An 18,841-nucleotide genomic window follows, 5' to 3' on the forward strand; every position below is an offset into this window, starting at 1 on the left:
TTGTACTAAACTGCATTCAAGTGTCACACATGTATTATGCATAGCTACAGTCAAATCTGTCGTAAGCGACCGCCCCTTGGTGCAAGAAAAAGCGGTCTCTTACGGCAGATTGTCTCTTACGCAGATGTATGGTAAATCCGGCATACCGGGCATGCTTCCATGTACTCAAATCAACGAGAATAATGTGATTTTTAATATCTTTTTATTGGATATTCAATAGAAAATAGGGGTGCACAAACCCAAGAATAGTGCACATACCAGGGCTAATCTTTTACATGTTCAGCCAGCTGTCGACTAAAGCAATGGCAAGTACAGTCAACTTCGCTTATAACGACATTCGGCGGGGCATCAAAAAAGTGTCCTTATTCGCGAAGTGTCGTTATATCCGAAGTCTTATTATATGTATTACAGTTGGAAGGGACTTTGCTCTGGGCATGGAAATGCTGTCGTTATTCGCGAATTGTCGTTATATCCGAAGTCGTTATTAGCGAAGTTGACTGTACAGTTTCGCACCTGACTGAACCTGAGTCGCGGTCGCTTACAGCAGATTTGAATGCAGCCACCGCGCGTGAAATTGCGGTCGCTGGTCGCGCACAGCAGATGGTCGCTCTGGACAGATCAGTTTGTATGTGAAACCGTCGGTGCACGGAAAATCGGTCGCTAACGGTAGATGGTCGCCTACAGCAGACGTCGCTAACGGCAGATTTGACTGTATAATCATTGGCCTGCTTGCACATGTATATTGTACAATTCTCTGTCTCTCTCTCATTCTCTCTTTCTCTCATTCTCTCTCTCTCTCTCTATCTATCAATCTATCTATCTATCTATCTATCTATCTATCTATCTATCTATCTATCTATCTATCTATCTATCTATCTATCTATCTATCTATCTATCTATCTATCTATCTATCTATCTCTTTCTCTCTGTCTCTTTCTGTCTGTCTGTCTGTTTGTCTGTCTGTCTCTCTGTCTGTTTGTCTGTCTGTCTGTCTGTCTGTCTCTCTCTCTCTCTCTCTCTCTCTCTCTCTCTCTCTCTCTCTCTCTCTCTCTCTCTCTCTCTCTCTCTCTCTCTCTCTCTCTCTCTCTCTCTCTCTCTCTCTCTCTCTCTCTCTCTCTCTCTCTCTCTCTCTCTCTCTCTCTCTCTCTCTCTCTCTCTCTCTCTCTCTCTCTCTCTCTCTCTCTCTCTCTCTCTCTCTCTCTCTCTCTCTCTCTCTCTCTCTCTCTCTCTCTCTCTCTCTCTCTCTCTCTCTCTCTCTCTCTCTCTCTCTCTCTCTCTCTCTCTCTCTCTCTCTCTCTCTCTCTCTCTCTCTCTCTCTCTCTCTCTCTCTCTCTCTCTCTCTCTCTCTCTCTCTTTGCCAACTGCAAGAACCGAGCAATGCCTGGGTTACCCTATGTACAAATCTCTCCATTACTTCAATGGCCTCTCATCAACGTTACGCGATATTCAATCACCAGTTTTGTTTAAGCAAAATATGAGCCGTCAACTGACTAAATGTACCTTAGGACCTGATTTCAACTTTCATCAAAATGTGACGTCAAAGTCACTCAAGAAAACACGAAGTCGATCTTGAAATTTTTGTTTGCAGGTTACATCGATCAATCGATCGATTGTGGCCAGTCAGAATGGCGAGTAACGATATAGCATTGAGTCCATGGCCAGCAATCGAGGACATCTGAGAGTTGTAATTTTTGTACTCCACCGAGGTGTGATTTTTGGCGTGCTGGGCCAAGCACAAGGAAGCCATCTGCAAAAAAACTGCAGAAAATGGTTGTTCTTTGATCCTTTGGTGTAATCTTTGTTTCTAGTCGAAGCTAGTTGCTGTTTGGAGCAGAAACGCTGAAATTGACTATTTTCTGCATGTACTCATACCTGTACTCATGTACTCAGTCATGCAGTCTCACTCGTATTTTAGCTCTTTTTCTGGAATGGATGCTGCTCTGCGCCCCTTGGTGAACATTTCCTGCGCTCGTGGAGCAGCTGAAAAGGACCACTGGTATGTCTAGTTCCTGGTTTGAAAGTGGAGAGTCGACTTTTGTGCCTTGAAAAAGGAGTAGAGAGCGATAAAGGTACGTCTGTTGCTTATTTTTGAGTGCACCTCGTACATTTTTGATCGTGATAGAAATTCTCAGACCAAAGTCAGACCAAAGTCAGCGCGATGATGGCCGTACAGTTTTCTTGTGGATTTTTTAGTTGTTTCATCTCGTATCTATGTCAGTATCGTGATGGTGAAGTGGAGAGGGTGATTTTCTTCCTCTAGGCTTCGTTCGGCCGACTTTGCTTCGTCCTCGTTGAAAAGTGATCCTGAAAAAAATGTCGATTCGCAAAATTATGTTGATTTTGAATGTACGTGATGACATGCGATTGCTGGCTATGCTGTCGGTGTGTAGCATGAGGACGTGTCTCTCGTAGATGAGCACGACGTTCTACTGCGATGTCTCCAGGTACGACGACAGCGAGCGCGATGATTGCGATGACGGAGACGACAACCCGTTCACACCGGCGGCATAGAAGCCCCAGCTCCGTCCGTCTGACAACGACGAAGACGAGAGTTAAAATGACTTGGAGCAGGAAGGTCCGCGTGTCGAGGAAACCCTAATCGCCGCAGAGATAGTGGACTGGGTGTCAATCGGAAGTAGCTGCCCTGGTGACAATCACTTTGCTGCACTTGACAAGGACCATTTGAAAATGTTGTCATGTCGCTCCGCCAGCTGAAGCGCCGCTCTCGCCAAAGTCACAGCCCAGTCTTCAAAAAGTACGGACTGGATCTATGAACTGGCTACCTCAGTGACCGCGGGATTCGCGAACCTGGCAACCCGGCAACAAGTATGATACTGCATGCATACATGTACATAGCCGAATTCGACAATTATAGTGCATTCTACAATATGGAGAATTCATGGTACTTGCAAGTCTAATATTGATTTGAAAGTTTGTCTGTGTGGCTTTCTGCTCGGCCAGTTTCTGTTCTTCAACTTCGTTGCAATCAACTCTCTTCCTCGTACCTTTCTTCATGAATTCAGTCTCAAATTTAAGTGCCTTTTCTTGGCCTCGAACCACAGCTCCAACAATCTACGCTCACCCAGGAATCCATGGCCATCGGAGAAAATCAAAATCAAACTGACCTGTTGGATAGACAGACACTGTCAAAACAAAAGCCAAGGTGAAGGCATACATGTAGCACGGAAACAAGAAAGAACATCGATATCAGTTCCTAGTAGGGCTCAAACGGCTAGTCCAATTAACCGGTTGCAGACCGGTTACGAAGAATTAACGGGTAACCGATAAAGATAACGGTTACGCAGTAACTTTTCAGTCAATTTTTCAAGTATCAGGTCGTTGCAAAGTATGCACTTTCGCAGGCTTTCGCACCGCACGCGAACGCAATTTCTGGGCTGTCAACTCGGTCATATCTGGTCTCTTCGTGTGAGAGTATGTATGAATGAGCATGCAAGTGAATGTACTTGGTCCGATTTATTAAAATGTGCGCTTCACTTCAAAACTCAAGCCTATGTACAAAGGAGCACCTGTACTAAAAAATCAACCAAGAGACGGAAGAGAGATAACTACTGTGTCGTTTCTTGGCCTGACCTTCTAGTTTTCAAAATTCTTTGTTGCCATCTTCAACAGGTCCGTCAAATAGTAGTAATAGGTTTTTCATTTGACCCGACGAGACCACACGACGCTTGCAGACCACATCACGAGCAGTTCACCAGCCAAACTCCACGAAAGCAAGTAGTATTACAACTGACAAGTCTTGTTTCGTTCCATAAAGTTGACGGGGAACTCATCAGAGGATCTTCTGAGTAATACAGTCAACTTCGCCAATAACGACATGTGGCGGGGCATCAGAAAAGTGTCCTTATTCGCGAAGTGTCCTTATAACCGAAGTCCCATTTGAATGTATGTGAACCCATATTTTGTATAGTATGATATGCATATCAAAATCAAGCTCTTTTCTTGCTCTATGTCAATGTGTACTTTATTTTCATATTGCAGTTGAAAGGAACTAAAAATTCAATATGCAAGGGAAATCAATTGAAAAATATGCCTTTTTGAGCCATCTACAGGGCCAGAGACATGTACATGTGTCATGATTACTGTACAATCATGTACAACTACATGTACATAATTGTATACATAATTATAGGTGTGCTGGTAAATCCAACAATTTTGAAGCCAACATGTAAAAGGAAGAAAAAGCCCCCCCCCCCCCCTTTGGCTGCATTTTCTTGCATGTGTGCCTTTATATTATAATAATAATAATAATTATTATCCATCACCATAGGTTCTGGTACTTCTGCATGACAGGTACATATACTTGACTGACAGGTACTTGAAATAGCTGTCAAAAGCCCAGAAAGTCGTTGTTCAAGCAGTGAATATGACCTCGGGGCACTAAAAGCATGTCGCTATTCGCGAATTGTCGTTATTCAGATAGTCGTTATATCCGAAGTAAAATGTATACAGTTAGATGGGACTTTGCTCTGGGCATGGAAATTCGGTCGTTATTCGCGAATTGTCGTTATATCCGCAGTCGTTATTAGCGAAGTTGACTGTACTACTTGCTAACCGACCGTTAGCTTAGCAGTTAACCGTTAGGGGTAAAACCATGACCGTTTGAGCCCTAGTTCCTAGATGTTAGCCTCATCGGCTCATGTTCAACTCTACAATGGTGTGTTCCAAGCACGCTCAAAATATTTTTTTGAATTTCGGCTTTCAGCCGCTTGTACAAGCTGTGGCTGAAACAAGCAAAAAACGGCTGAGAGTCAGCCACGGCTGAAAGTCGCTTGTAGGACATTTTTCAGCCATTTCCATGGTAATAGTGACGTAAAGAAGCGCTTTTTTCGGCTGAATGGCTGAATCGAGCTCGGTGGTATTATATTGATTCAGCTGGTTCTGTACAGCGATTGTCCCATTTCCGCCCATTCAAGATAAACTTTATTAGGCAATAATTCACTCAAACAAACACCGAACACACAGCCCATATCTCTGAAAGCACTCATCATTAGCTTTATCAGTATGTGTGGTATTGCTGTTTTGTGATGTCTGTTTAGGAGATTATCTCGTCTTCATGTGGAGAATGTGGCTCCGGGATCATTTTACACAAACTTGGAAAGAATGTGAGGCAACGTATGATACAGAATTTTTACTTGTGTTAATAAGATATTGTGTTTACACTTCCCTGAGCAGGTGACTATTAAATTTTGTTGTTATCTGGCTTGCAAGTGTTGAGTTTCCGAAACACTTACCATACCACAATGCACGGATCGGCTACATCATTGAAAGCATAGCGTATTTGTATTTGTATTTATGGATTCTCCACAGGCCTTAGCCTAAATCGAGGGAGTCTTCGTCAACAGCTTATGAAGAAAAAGCTGAGGAGAAAAATAGAAAGTAGGAAATAGAATGATGCGGGGTGGTAGTAATATAACACAGTGCTCTATGACATCGCTACTGTACGTGGAATGAAACCAGAGGGCTCATGACGGGCGATAGCAAAGTGTGTGCGGACAAGAGCGGTAAAACATTTTGGGCTGGATATAGTACGAATGGCAGCCGGGAGGGAGTTCCATGTGGCAGTGGTGACAAAGAGAAAGGTGGCACGGGTGTGTGTGCTGGCTCTAGCAGGTGGGAGTAGATGTTTGGGGCGCCTGGCGCTGTTTGACACTGAGTAGCCTAGGTCCTCCAGGGTCGTCATCTGGCTATTGATAAGGTGGTGCAGCTCAAGAAGGCACTGAATGTGTCTTCGCCATGCGAGGCTGGGCCACTGGAGGTGCGTGAAAAGTGAGGCTTTCGGCTCCGTTTGAGGAGGGTACACGCCATACTGCCGCAGGATCACACGTACCACTTTTGCCTGTAGCCAGTCAAGGGTAGTAGCCTGAACACTGGAGAGTTGAAATTGCCAGAGGGATGAGGCGTATTCAACCACAGGTCGAACATATCCAGTGTACAAGCGGCTGGCTACGGCTGGGGTGATACGCTTGTTCCTGTGGATCAGCAGGACTGCTTGCCGGCAAAACGTTGTCGTGATGGTGGCGACGTGGTTGGTCAAGTCGAGGTTAGAGTCCAAGATGACTCCAAGGTGTCGGTGAGTCGTTACATCAGACACGTCATCTCCCTGCATTCTCACGTGCGGAGTCGGATGAGTAGGGTGGGCACGTTCTGCACGACTTCTAGGAGAGAACTGCATGGTGCAAGACTTCGAAGGGTTGAAGCACCCTCCGACTGAATCAGCCCACTGCAGAACGCCATCAGTGGCGGCCTAGAAGGGGTGGACCATTTGTTGTTGGTTAGGTCCTCCGGCTGCTCTCCCAAGAGTAGTGTCATCGGCAAATAAGAGCACATCAGTAGTGACATCAGACGATATGGTGCGAGGAAGGGCATTAATGTAGAGAATGAAAAGAATGGGGCCAAGGTGAGGTCACTGGGGAACGCCTGCAGAAACTGGATGGGTCGGCGACTTGGCAGAGAGAACTTTGACACAGAAGGAACGGTCTCTGAGGTAGTTGGTGAACCAAGAAACGGCTTCAGGGGATATGATAGTAGCGAGCTGACAGAGAAGAACAGTGTGTGGTACCTTGTCAAACGCTTTCGCGAAATCCTAGAATAGAGCGTGGTAGTCATTGCGCTTGTCGAGTGCTTTAGCCACTCTTGAAGACAGGACAATTAGCTGATCGAGTGTCGACTTGCAGGAGACGAAGCCATACTGGTGGTCAGTAATAATTATTAATCTCTGCCTATCGAGGAAGCTGGTGAGGTGCTCGGCGATGATGGCGTCCAGAATCTTAGCTATGGCCGGCAGCAGGGAGATAGGCCTGTAGCTAGCTGGCTCCGCAGGTTTGCCGTAGGGCCCTGAGCGAAAGAAATAAACTTTCTCTTTGCATTTGACAAAGCGCGCGACACCGTCTACCACATTGATGACCTAGGCAAAAAAGCATAAGGATGTTATAAATTTTCATATCTCTTATTTTTTCAAGACCCAGGATTCGAACCCGCACTATTGCCCTGTGCTGCATGCATTCCCCCGAAACACTTAGCATACAGTCATACTTGTAAACGCAGCCTGAGAGGCTGCGTTTACACGGAAACGAAACGATATGGAACGAAAACGGGCTGTCCTCGAATCGTTATCAAGCCGTTTATACGAGAACGACAAACGGTTTTGAACCGTTTACACGCAAACGAAAAACGGGCGATCAGGGGCCTGGAGAGTGGAGTTATCACGTGCTGACTTGGCGCAAGGGCGGGAAGTAACACGTTAATTGGAGTTGGTAAGTGCTGGTGGTCGCAAGGGTTTGCCATTTCCCGCGAAAGATAGTCCTGAGCGGAATGGTTTCTTTTTTTTTGGCTCTTTTCCAATCGTTTTAACTGCTGTTTTTACCGTTTACATGAGAACAAAAACGTTTCAAAACAATTTGAAGTGTGTTTCCATTTCGTTCCGTTTAGGCATCGTTTTCGGGCATTGTCGTGTTGTCACATTCCAAGCCGTACCGCTTATCGAGACAGATCAGATGTGGTAGAACCCTGGATATGAATGGGCAGCCATACTTCACAGCATATCGGTGCATGCACATTTCTCTCAGGATGCGACGCTTGACACGCGGAGCGCTACCTGGACACTCGTAAACAGTTTGACTGAGGCCTGGTTCGACAGACTCGACGACAAGGATCTCTGCCTTAGCTCGCTTGACCAGTATTGTGTCTACACTATGCAACTCTTGAATGCTCGATGCACTGCACTATAGGCCTGCATGCATTCCCTCAATACACTTAGCATACATACTCCTTCTCTTGATGGTACGGCACTCTTGATGGTACGGGGCAGGTATGGGATAGCGCCAGGCATGCCGATGGCACAAACAAACAAACAAACAAACGAGAGAGCTTGGAAGCTCAGGGCCCTATGCTATGCTCTGTTGCCTAGCTCATCGTGCATGTTGTTAGAACTGATGGAAATGTTTTTCCTTTGATTACCTACATCATTGTATCGCAAAAAAGTTTCAAGGAGTTACTGAAGTAATGTCTTCTGCAAAGCTACGGGACCGGACTCGACGGGATGTCTGCCCTGACGTTACCTGGGACCGGCGCTGCCTCTGCCAATCACGGGCGTTCTGGAGTGGACGGGATCTCTCCTCCGATGTTTCCTGTAGCAGACGCTGACTCGCCCGTTCACGCTTATTTTGGATACGACGGGATCTCTCTTCCAAAGTATGTTTTTGCTGACGCATCCTATCACCTATTCGGCAACTAACGTCCATTCTAATTGCATTTCCTCCTCGTCGCCCCCCCAATCTCCCTATACATCAGGGAGTCCTATACATAATACGACAAATATTGTGGCCAGCTGTTTGTGGCCAGCTGTGTTTGATGGTACGGTACGGGACAGATACGGGATAGCGCTAGGCGTGACACAAACAAACAAACACTAAATTCAAGCTGTATGGACCCTGGCTAGCGCCAGACGTTACTGAGTTAACGTCTTCTGCATAGCTACGGGAATAAATAAACACCAAATTAAAGCTGTGAACCCTGGCTAGTGCCAGACGTTACTGAAGTAATGTCTTCTGGATAGCTACGAGAATTAAAGCTGTGTGGACCCTGCTTAGCGCCAGACATTACTGGTAACATCTTCTGCATAGCTACGGGAACGAGAGAGCTTGGAAGCTCAGGGCCCTACGCTATGCTTTTTTTGCCTTGATGACCTAGACAAAAAAAGCATAGGGATGTTATAAATTCTTTAAAAAATTCCTTTTTTTTAAGACATAACCTGGGATTCGAACCCGCACTATCGCGCGCCCAGCATGCATCCCCCTTCGCATACATACTAATTCTTCCAAGTTGCTTCACATTATGATCTTGCATTTGAAAGCCCTATTTGAATATGCATTGTGGCCAGCCGTCTTTGATGGTACGGTACGGTAGGGGATAGGTACGGGACAGGTACGATCGAGGGTAATACGACACCGTCTCCCGTACCGTACCATCAAACACAGCTGGCCACATACAGCTGCCCGCAATATTCAAATAGGGCTTTCAAATGCAAGATCATAACGTGAAGCAACTTGGAAGAATGGGTATGAATGCGAAGTGTATGGGGGAATGCATGTAGGGCGATAGTGCGGGTTCGAATCCCAGGATATGCCTTAAAAAAAAATAGGAGAATTGAAAAATTTATAACATCCCTATGATTTTTTTGCCGTCAGATACGGGATAGCGCCAGGCGTGACACAAACAAACAAACAAACACACAAATACCAAATTAAAGCTTTGTGGACCCTGGCTAGCGCCAGACGTTACTGAAGTAACGTCTTCTGCATAGCTACGGGAATAAAACTAACTAACTCTGCCGTCACCATCGTGCATCAACGAAGTTTTCCATAATCGATTTTCATGTCACTATCATCAGTGGAATATCGTGACTGAATTGAACGCTAGCCAAGCAAAAACAATGATTAAATATGCATTCCAAAATGTGATAAAAGTTGGAAGCAAGCAACAAACGTTGTTTTTTCCACAGATTGTTTCTCTCACTTCCCAGGTGTCACATTCTGGTTTTCTAACCTTCTTTTGTGCCACCTACTTACCATTTTTGTTGCTTGCTTGTAAGTTTTATTACATTTTGGAATGCATATTTAATAGGGGTGAAAGGAGTATCTATTTTGACCAATCGATCACTCATTCATAATATTCGATCGAGTATCCGATTATTTCGAGTATTTTACCAAAATTCAAAAGCGCTAGATTTGTGAGTTCTCGACCAATTCGGAAGAAATTATCTGTGAACATTGAACAAAAGTCGCCAGCGTCTTGTACAGAGTATAAAGTAACGATTTTCATCAGTATTTTCAGATCTCATAACTAACTACAATTGTAACTAACGTTACTTTATTCAAAATTTAATAATAATAATAATAATGAAGATTTTATGACTTGGGGCTCCCCGCGTGCTAGAGTGTACGTGAAGTGTGTGGGTACAGTGAGGGCTGCGTCCCACCCGCCTGTGTGGATTCACAGGAAGTGTGAATTACGAAGTCTGAGGAAAATGTTGAACGGCCTCTGCTGGGATGACGACTACACCATAGCTCAGTGGTTAGAGCATCGCTAGCTACAAAAGAGGTCCCTGGTTTGAGTCCTGGTGGGGACGGTCAATTTTTTCTTCAGACTTTTCCCGTTTGTCTCTTTCCCTCAAACTAGTGAAAATAATAATAATACTAATAATAATAACTGGCTTGAGGGAAAGAGACAAACGGGAAAGGTCTGCAGAAAAAATTGACTGTCACCACCAGGACTCGAACCAGGGACCCTCGCTTGTAGCCAGCGATGCTCTAACCACTGAGCTATGGTGTAGTCATCATCCCAGCAGAGACCGTTCAACGTTTTCCTCAGACTTCGTAACTCACACTTCCTGTGAATCCACACAGGCGGGTGGGACGCAGCCCTCACTGTAACCCACACACTTCACGTACAAACTAGAACGCGGGGAGCCCCAAGTCATAACATATTAACTGGTTTGAGGGAAAGAGACAAACGGGAAAAGTCTGAAGAAAAAATTATAATAATAATACTTGCCGTGGTGATCGCATCGTCCAAGTCATAAAATACTGACTCAAAGGCATGCATAATGCATGCATACCATATGGACGAGCGGTACAACAAAAGTTTTTGAAAAATAGAATGCCACAAAAAAGCCGATCTAGTATAAAATTTCGAATACTCGCTCATTTGAAATTTTCGGACGAATACTCGAATATTCGAACTAATCGTTTCACCCCCAATATTTAATCATTGTTTTTGCTTGGCTAGCGTTGAATTCAGTCACGATATTCCACTGATGATAGTGACATGAAAATTGATTATGGAAAACAAACATTTGACTTCGTTGATGCATGATGGTGACGGCAGAGTTAGTTATTTTTATTGCTTTATTAAAATTATTGTCTCCACGGCGTTTGAACAATATGTTATTGTTGATTTTTTTCTTTTATCTCTCACGTGTTCTTTACTATTTTAACCACCAGAAATGAATGGTTACCACACAGCCTGTTCTCTCGGTTGCGCTCTTGAAGTTGTTATATCCGAAACCCTTGATGATTGATGTCGAATTTTACCGCATGTCTAGAAAATTTGTCAATACACCATGCTTCAAGGCGTAACACTCGTTTAGCTGGAAAATTTCAATCATTGGCTATGTGTGCTTTGTGACTTGTTTCTTGGTTTTTGCTTCTCAAAGTCTCTTGTCGGAGAATAATATAACCAGCGTGCAACCTGGTGTCTTTAGTGGAATGTTGGAGACACTGTAAGTGGTTCAAATGAGAAGACTGGTTTGTGGAAATGTAACTGTCTAAGGCCAACTGGGTCTCTGGCTCTTCAGGGAGGCGCGTGATAACTTGTGACTTTTGAAGCTGAATTGGGACGTGTTGGTTAGAAATGGACTATCTTTGGAAGTGGACTCGGATGGAGAGCCAATGTTTAATTTATACAAAAGAGAAAGACCAATGAACTACAAGTTACGCTATACTGTCCACTAACGCCGCCAGTTACTAAACAATCAGCTCATGCTATAACATTGCACGACACTGACCAATGGTACTGACATTCTACAACGAACTGGCTTACAGCTCTAGCACATCTGGGATGCGCACTCCAACAGCCTTCCAACTGGGAAGGTTCTACTTCCTCCGCTTCATTAAAACTGTCGCTTCGCAAATCGCAATGTTTGTGACTTGCCCGTAATATGTGAAGTAAAAAAAGGAGTAAATTATCGTGTCCGTTCCCGAAGGGAACTCACGACGGCCGCTAACACCCGATAAACCCTAGCGGCAAATGCAGCACCTAACGGTGGGGGTGAGTGGATAAGTCTCATAACCACTCGCACAAGTGCCGAAAACGACCCCATTAGCTGCATCCATGTACCCCTTGTGCCTGGCCACAAGTTCCCAGTTGACGTGGGTAGCAGCACGGCTGGAAAAACCGCTCCCATATACCCGTCATATGTAGTATCTATATATGCTATAACAATCTTGGAAACATGTTTGAAGAAGGGCTGAGGCTTCCTGCAGCTTCATCTGTGAAAAGAATTCGGGTGGACTCACCTATTCCCATAGCGCTGCATATCACATCCGAACCAGTTCCGTTATTTTACAACGTTTCGGCACTTGGCCATCATCAGGTAATAACAATGAATACCGTGGAAGCCACACAAGAGCAGTATATACGCAGAGTGTAGCGCCAAAAAAGATGCGAATTATGTCACCTAGTATGACAGAGAGAGAGAAAAGGCGCAACTAGCACATCACGGAGGAGAAGCAGCAGACGGTAGCGCGCATTGTGCTCTGTGAATGGCGTTGCGCAGAGTGTAGCGCCAAAAAATAAAATGATGCGAGTTATGTCACCTCTATACAGAGGGGGGGGGGGGGGGGAGAGAGAAGGTGCAACTGTGCACATCACGGAGAAGAAGAGCGCGCCGTTGTGCTCAACGAAGTGAGGGTACATGCCAAATAATTATGGTGTTAATTCTAGCACAGGATCTAGGAGGGGAGCACGGAGCCCCATGAGTCAATGCACTATGAGGTTAAAACTTCCATGCCAAACTGTTACCACCAGGGACGCGACGAGGCATCAGGAATAGAATGGTTTTGAGTGACCCGCCTCATATTATAATTATTCAGTGATATTGAAGTAGCAGCAGGGGAAGCCGAGAAAATTCACAACAAATCCCATCCGGTGCTTATGTTCACATGGGGCTTGGCATCACGAATCTCAATCGCCTCGCGCAGTTTGCGACGGGCTCGATCAGGCTCTCTTCCTTTTACTTCAACTGCAGAGAATGCACTTTGCCCATAGTTAAGCTTACATCCAGGGTGAGTGGTGCGAAAATGTTGGCCCCATGGCTTGTCAAGTTCCTGGCGTCTTGCCTCACCATTATGTTCTTCCAGGCGAGTTTCCAGAAAGCGGCCAGTCTCACCAACATATTGTTCCGGACATTCTTTGCACTTCAGCTGATATACAACATTCTTCTGCATACATACATCCTGTCCCCCGGATATACACGAGATACATGGCCCCTTTGGGCGACCTCTCTTTTTCGGTTGTAGCGGATTTGCAGCCTTGACACATAGAGGAGGAACGAGGGCGGAGCGACACAATGTGCGCCTCAGGCTACCAGTGTGCTCATATACGACTCTAACCGGAATTTTATACTTTCTGATTGCTTTATTCACTGCTTGATGTACTTTATCTGACTTATATGGAAGCTTTAGAAATGCGCAGCATGGGTTGGCATGGCGACGACGCTTTGGCCTTATGGAGGCAGTGCGTGCCTCTTCAATGATTTTCTCGGGGTAATTGTTCAATCTTAATTGCTCATGAACCATCGCTTCACTTTCTGCACGCATTCTGGTATTCGATGAGAGCCTCTGAGCTCTTAGGAATTGTGACGAAGCAACTGCCAATTTGATATGGTGGGGAACTGCCGAAGTATAATCAATGAGTAGACCACTAGCACATGCCTTCTGGTACAGCTTGTATGCCAGCTTGCCTTCCTGGATCATAATTGTGATATCCATATAATTTATGGAGCCACTCACCTCGCTGAGCTCATATGTGAAGTTGATACTTGGGTGTGCAGAGTTGAAATGCTGCACAAACCGCATCAAGCTCTCTCTGCCGTGGGTCCATAGCAGCAGGATATCGTCGATGTAGCGTTTGTAGAGGAGCGGTACTAACGGAGAATCCTGCAGAAGCCTGGCCTCAACCGTATGCATGAATAGAATCGCAAATGGGGGTGCAAGATTGTTACCCATTGCAACCCCGTCCACTTGGTGATAGATCTGATGGCCGAATCTGAAATAGTTGTGGCTGAGAACAAACAGCAGCAGATTCCGTACCCCGCTCACACTCAGCCCAAACATGTCGATCCGCTGGGAATACTGCTGCAGCATATCCACCACTGCCTGAACGCCCTCCCGAATAGGTATGCTCGGATATAACCCGACTACATCCATGGACATAACAATGGTGCCATCGGGGGCGCTCAATCCCGGACATGCGTCACAGATGTGGGTTATTGCTTCCGTCGTGTTAGCCAGGTGGGCCGGGACAAATTGAATGAGCTGCTGTAGGATGCGCTCCAATACAAATCTTGGAAACATATTAAGCCTTCCACACAAAAGGTGCAGTAATGCCACAAGGAATGCATGGAATGATTTACTTACCTGAAAAAATGCAATCCCAACATTTGCGGAAATTGACCAACTTTCTGGGCTATATCCTGGTGAAGCAGAATACTGTTGAGTCAAAAATGTGCAACAATTAGCACAAAAACTGATTGATGAGATCCGAGATCCTGACATTCAACGGCATCAGGTCGTTGAATGCCAGGATCTCACCAGTCAGTTTTTGTGCTAATTGTTGCACATTTTTGACTCAACAGTATTTTGCTTATAACCGTTTGTGTTGGACAAAACTGATAACTTGTAAACTTATGGTCCTCTTTTTTAAAAAGAGGAAATTAAAATTTTAATCCTCGGCTCTCCGCCCGAGTTTTTCTGGGCTATTTCTAATTTTTGAAGGTCAAAAATGCCCCGTGACACCTGTAAAATTACATTTTTAAGTTTGAGGATCCAATGTAGACTGGAATGGCTGCACCTGTGAGTGAATTCTGATCCTGTACAACAATAAAGATAAATATTGCTAAATGCGCAGTCAAGTTCGCATGTGTATGCGCAATCCATGCATCCAGTCCAGAAAGCACTTCATATCAGGTATCAAATGTCTTCGTTCCCTTCTCTTCAGGATTACATAGGCAATGGCTAACATGAAAAAAATGAAGCCTAGTCAGGTGTGAACATTTTAACTCGGATCCTGAGCCAGTAATAAATGTAAAAAAGAGAAGGAAGCACAGTAGCCTGTCAGTTGTGCGTCCTATTATCGCACGTTCTGACTGTTTATCATCTTGTTACAGTCGTGGATAGTTGCTGCATAACTCGTTCTAATGTATTTTCCAACTCTTTTTTACATGAAAAAATGACTGCAACTTATAGCTTAAATGAACTGAGATGCAACACTCTTAACAAGGCAGAATTTGAACACGTTTTAGGGGAAATAACACAACGAGAACACCATGAGAAAGAGGTGGACATCTGATGATGGGTGACTGGCTGGAAACATGATACTTTTTCGACACCTCATTAAAGAATGTTTCACCCAGCGCAACCGGGGATTGTGAATAGCAACTGAATAGAGCGGTTGTCTGCTGACAAACACCTTTTCTTGACAACACCATGGTGAACACATTATGTGGTATTGTTCACACTGTGAGAAAGCGTTGTACATACGTAAGTTGGATCCTGAGCTGTGTGTTCAGAAAGAAAGTGTGTTGTCTCTGCAATTGTTTGGTGATGTTCCTCATCGAGGTGTGAACATTTCTCATTATTTTTTTGATTATACAGAAGCCTCGCTGGTAATCGCCTGACTGCTTTGCCCGAAGATCTCCTGACAGATTGTCCCCACCTTCGATCTTTGTAAGTAACTCAGAAGCAGTAACATTTATTTCTCACTGGCTCATTGGCTGTTTCCTATAATCATTTATTATTTATTATTTATTTATTTATTTCACCGTCCAATGGCAGAAGCCAATGCAAAGGAGGGGGCGTTAGCCAGCCATGGCAAGAGAAGAAGAAAAAAAAATGAAGGAAAGAAGATGATAATCGGAAGAAAATAATGCATCAGCGGGGTGAAATGTATCACTATGTTGACCATGGTGGAGAGCGGCGAGATAGCTAGCAACAGAGGCGAGCGAGCCTACAACGTGGCATGACATTTAACATGGTCTATGAACTGTCTAGTATTGGATATTGTCTTCATTTCCATGGGCAGCTTGAGCCAATACGAGTATGCAGAGAAGATAGGAGATTTGGTAAACATAGTTGACAAAGCTCTGGGAAGTACTATGCCATTGCGAGTGTCCCGTGCGAAAGTAAACCAATTATACTTGGTGAGATGTTCAGGGACTATGTTCAGTTTAATACGATATTTAATAGTAGACGCTTCAGGCGCTTTTTTCAAAAACAGAAATACTCGTATTTCTTTCTTGTATCTGATTCAGATGGGTTTAGGAAGACTCCACAGAAAATTTTAAGGAAAAAGAATAACTTTGCACATAGGTATAGCCACCCAAAGTTGGAGAGTTGAATAACAGTAATTTCAGTGTTTCGATGGCACCAGCAGCATATCACCGATTGGCAGGACTTGCTTCAGTGTCTATAGTGGCAAAATACCAGGCTCGGGAAAGACGCAAACGGGAAAAGTCTGAAGAAAATTACTGTCACCACCAGGACACGAACTAGGAACCCTCACTGGTAGCCAGCGATGCTCTAACCACTGAGCTATGGTGTAGCCGTCATCCCAGCAAAGACCGTTCAACACTTTCTTCAGACTTCAAAATCATTCAAATTTTCGTGCAAGACCCAGCTTCCTGAAGATTTCAAATGATTTAATTTCGGATGGTGGGTTAAGGAAAAAGTTGTACCATGGAAAATGTGGGCACAACTTACTGTTCAAAGTCTGGTTTAGTTGGGGGACTCGATCGCATAACTTGGCCAACATATTTTCCATGATTTAATATCTGACTGGTATATAACTGGTGGTGTTAGTGGACATTGTAGCGTAACTGCTAGCTCTTTGGTCCTTTTTCTTTCTTATGATTTAATATCTCTTTTTATTTTAGTGATTGGTGTAGCCCGGAGACCATAATGGAAAGTGTTGTGAAGATGTATGGATATGATGCAAAGGGCAACAACAGTAATAGGTATTGGCTGAAGGAAGTTTCCCCCTTGTAATATGTATCGTATATTTGAGTCCTGCTGGTGACAGTCAATTTTCAGATTTTTCACGTTTGGATAGTTTCCTACGAGCAATGGATAAATATTTCGGATGGAGAGCCAAGGATGAATTTATAGTAAAGAAAAAGGACCAAGAAACCACAAGTTACGCTAAAATGTCCACTAACAGCACCATTTACTAAAAAATCAGCTCATGCGATAACATTGCACTGCACTGACCGACGGTACTGACGTTCTACAACTAAGTGGCTAACAGCTCTAGCACATCTTAGATGCGCACTCCAACAGCCTTCCAACTACGAAGCTTCTACGTCCTCCGCTTCATTAAAACTGTCGCTTCGCACATCGCAATGTTTGTTACTTGCTCGTCTTTAGTCAGGCTGCCGGAATCACTGTTTCCTGTGTTCAAACATTGGTGCAACCTTTCCTGCGCAATGTCTACTTGTTACTGAAGCCGTGGTGGTCTCGGAGCTCTCTTCCGCACTAAAGAAATCCATCTCTGTTCGCACTATTTCGCCCCAGAGCGCGTATCGTCTTTCTGGAGTTCATGCCGTCCAACTTAGTTCGCGAGGGCATTTATCAAGACATCAAGCTCGAGTATAAGAATCCTGGTATCTCCCCTGAATTCGAAATGCTGAAGTTTACGATGGCAAAAACAAAGTGTTCTCAAATTCCTAAAGTGGGCCAAGTGGGCCGCATGTTGCTGCAAAGGTAGCAGGTCTGAAAAACAAACAAAATCAGTGAATCGCTTTCCGAGGAAAAATGGTGCGGAGTTGCTTACCCTATCCTGCTGGAAGGTCATTACAGTCATTGAGTGTACTTGGTCCGCCCAGTTAAAATTGGCGCTTATCTTCACACTTGTCTCAGGAAATAAATACGAATATTTGAAGCAAGCCATGATCACAAAGCACTATATACATGATTATTTTCATGTCAGTAAGCCACTCAGTCGAAAATTCAAGCAAGTTACACATCCTCCTCGCCACTATCGTCCCTCAAAACAAGCTCAAAACGTACGATCCGGACAGCTGCTGCACGGGTCGTTTCATAGCTTGTTCCACTTCTCCTCGTCTCGAAGCACGCTCAAAGGCAGTGCGTGCCTGTCACCTTCCCATCAGAAGCCGAGTGAGTCTGCCCGCATGTTGACTGTAAGTGTTATCCGCGTTCGTCGCAATAATTCGTCTTTGTTTGAGACAAAAAGGCAACGCCATATCAGTGTCCTTTTTTCAAATCGCCTCTTACGCTTGTCGTACTTGCTGATCAGCACCCGTACCCACGCGAGCCGCTGGTGCTTGAAGATCTACATGCAGCGCAGTACATGCAGTGATAGCTTCCGCTTGATGTAGCACCTGTGCGTACTGCACCTTCAACACCGTGCACCAGGCTTTTCGGCTACTTCCGCCGCGTCATTAAAATTGTCGCTTCGCACATCGCAATATTTGTGACTTGGCTCGTCTTAGTCAGACTGTCGGAATCGCTTTTTTCTATGTTCTAACACTGGTGTGACCCTTCCTGCGCAATGTCTACTTGTCACTGAAGCCTTGGTGGTCTCGAACTTTGTCGGAGCTCTCTTATGCACCAAGCAAGTTCATAGCGCTCCGCACCATTCCACCCCAGAGCGCATTTCGTTTTCTGGAGTTCGTGCGGTCCCACATCGTTCGCGTGGGCATTTGTCAAGACTGCAAGCTTGGGTATAAGAATCCTGGTATCTCTCCTGAATACGAACTGCTGAAGTTGACGATAGCCAGAACAAAATGGTCTCAAATTCCTAAAATGTGCTACGTGTGGCGCATGTTGCTGCCAAGGTAGCAGGCCTGAAAACACCAACAAAATCAGCGAAGCGCTTGCCAAGGAAAGAAGGTGCAGAACTGCTTACCCTATCCCGCTGGAAGGCCGTTACAGTGCACTTGAAAAATGCTAGCTTGCCTTCATCGCCTGCCACCTGGAGGCATGGATCGCCTGAAAACGAAGTTTTTTGACCTGAATTTGAACGCGCG

The 18,841-nt window shown here is 44.8% G+C and overlaps 1 protein-coding gene across 1 annotated transcript in view; it reads left to right on the forward strand.

Moving 5' to 3' along the window:
- The first annotated feature begins 5,063 nt into the window (after positions 1-5,063).
- LOC135820242 (platelet glycoprotein Ib alpha chain-like) overlaps positions 5,064-18,841 on the forward strand; it is a 33,037-nt gene continuing 19,259 nt past the window's right edge. The window contains exons 1-3 of the mRNA XM_065333558.1: positions 5,064-5,123; positions 11,234-11,299; positions 15,453-15,524. Of these exons, the coding sequence (XP_065189630.1) occupies positions 11,286-11,299; positions 15,453-15,524 (86 nt within the window). The 5' untranslated portion in view covers positions 5,064-5,123; positions 11,234-11,285. The remainder of the gene's footprint in view (positions 5,124-11,233; positions 11,300-15,452; positions 15,525-18,841) is intronic.

This window comes from Sycon ciliatum, chromosome 6 (assembly GCF_964019385.1).
Source record: "Sycon ciliatum chromosome 6, ocSycCili1.1, whole genome shotgun sequence".
Lineage (NCBI taxonomy): Eukaryota > Metazoa > Porifera > Calcarea > Leucosolenida > Sycettidae > Sycon > Sycon ciliatum.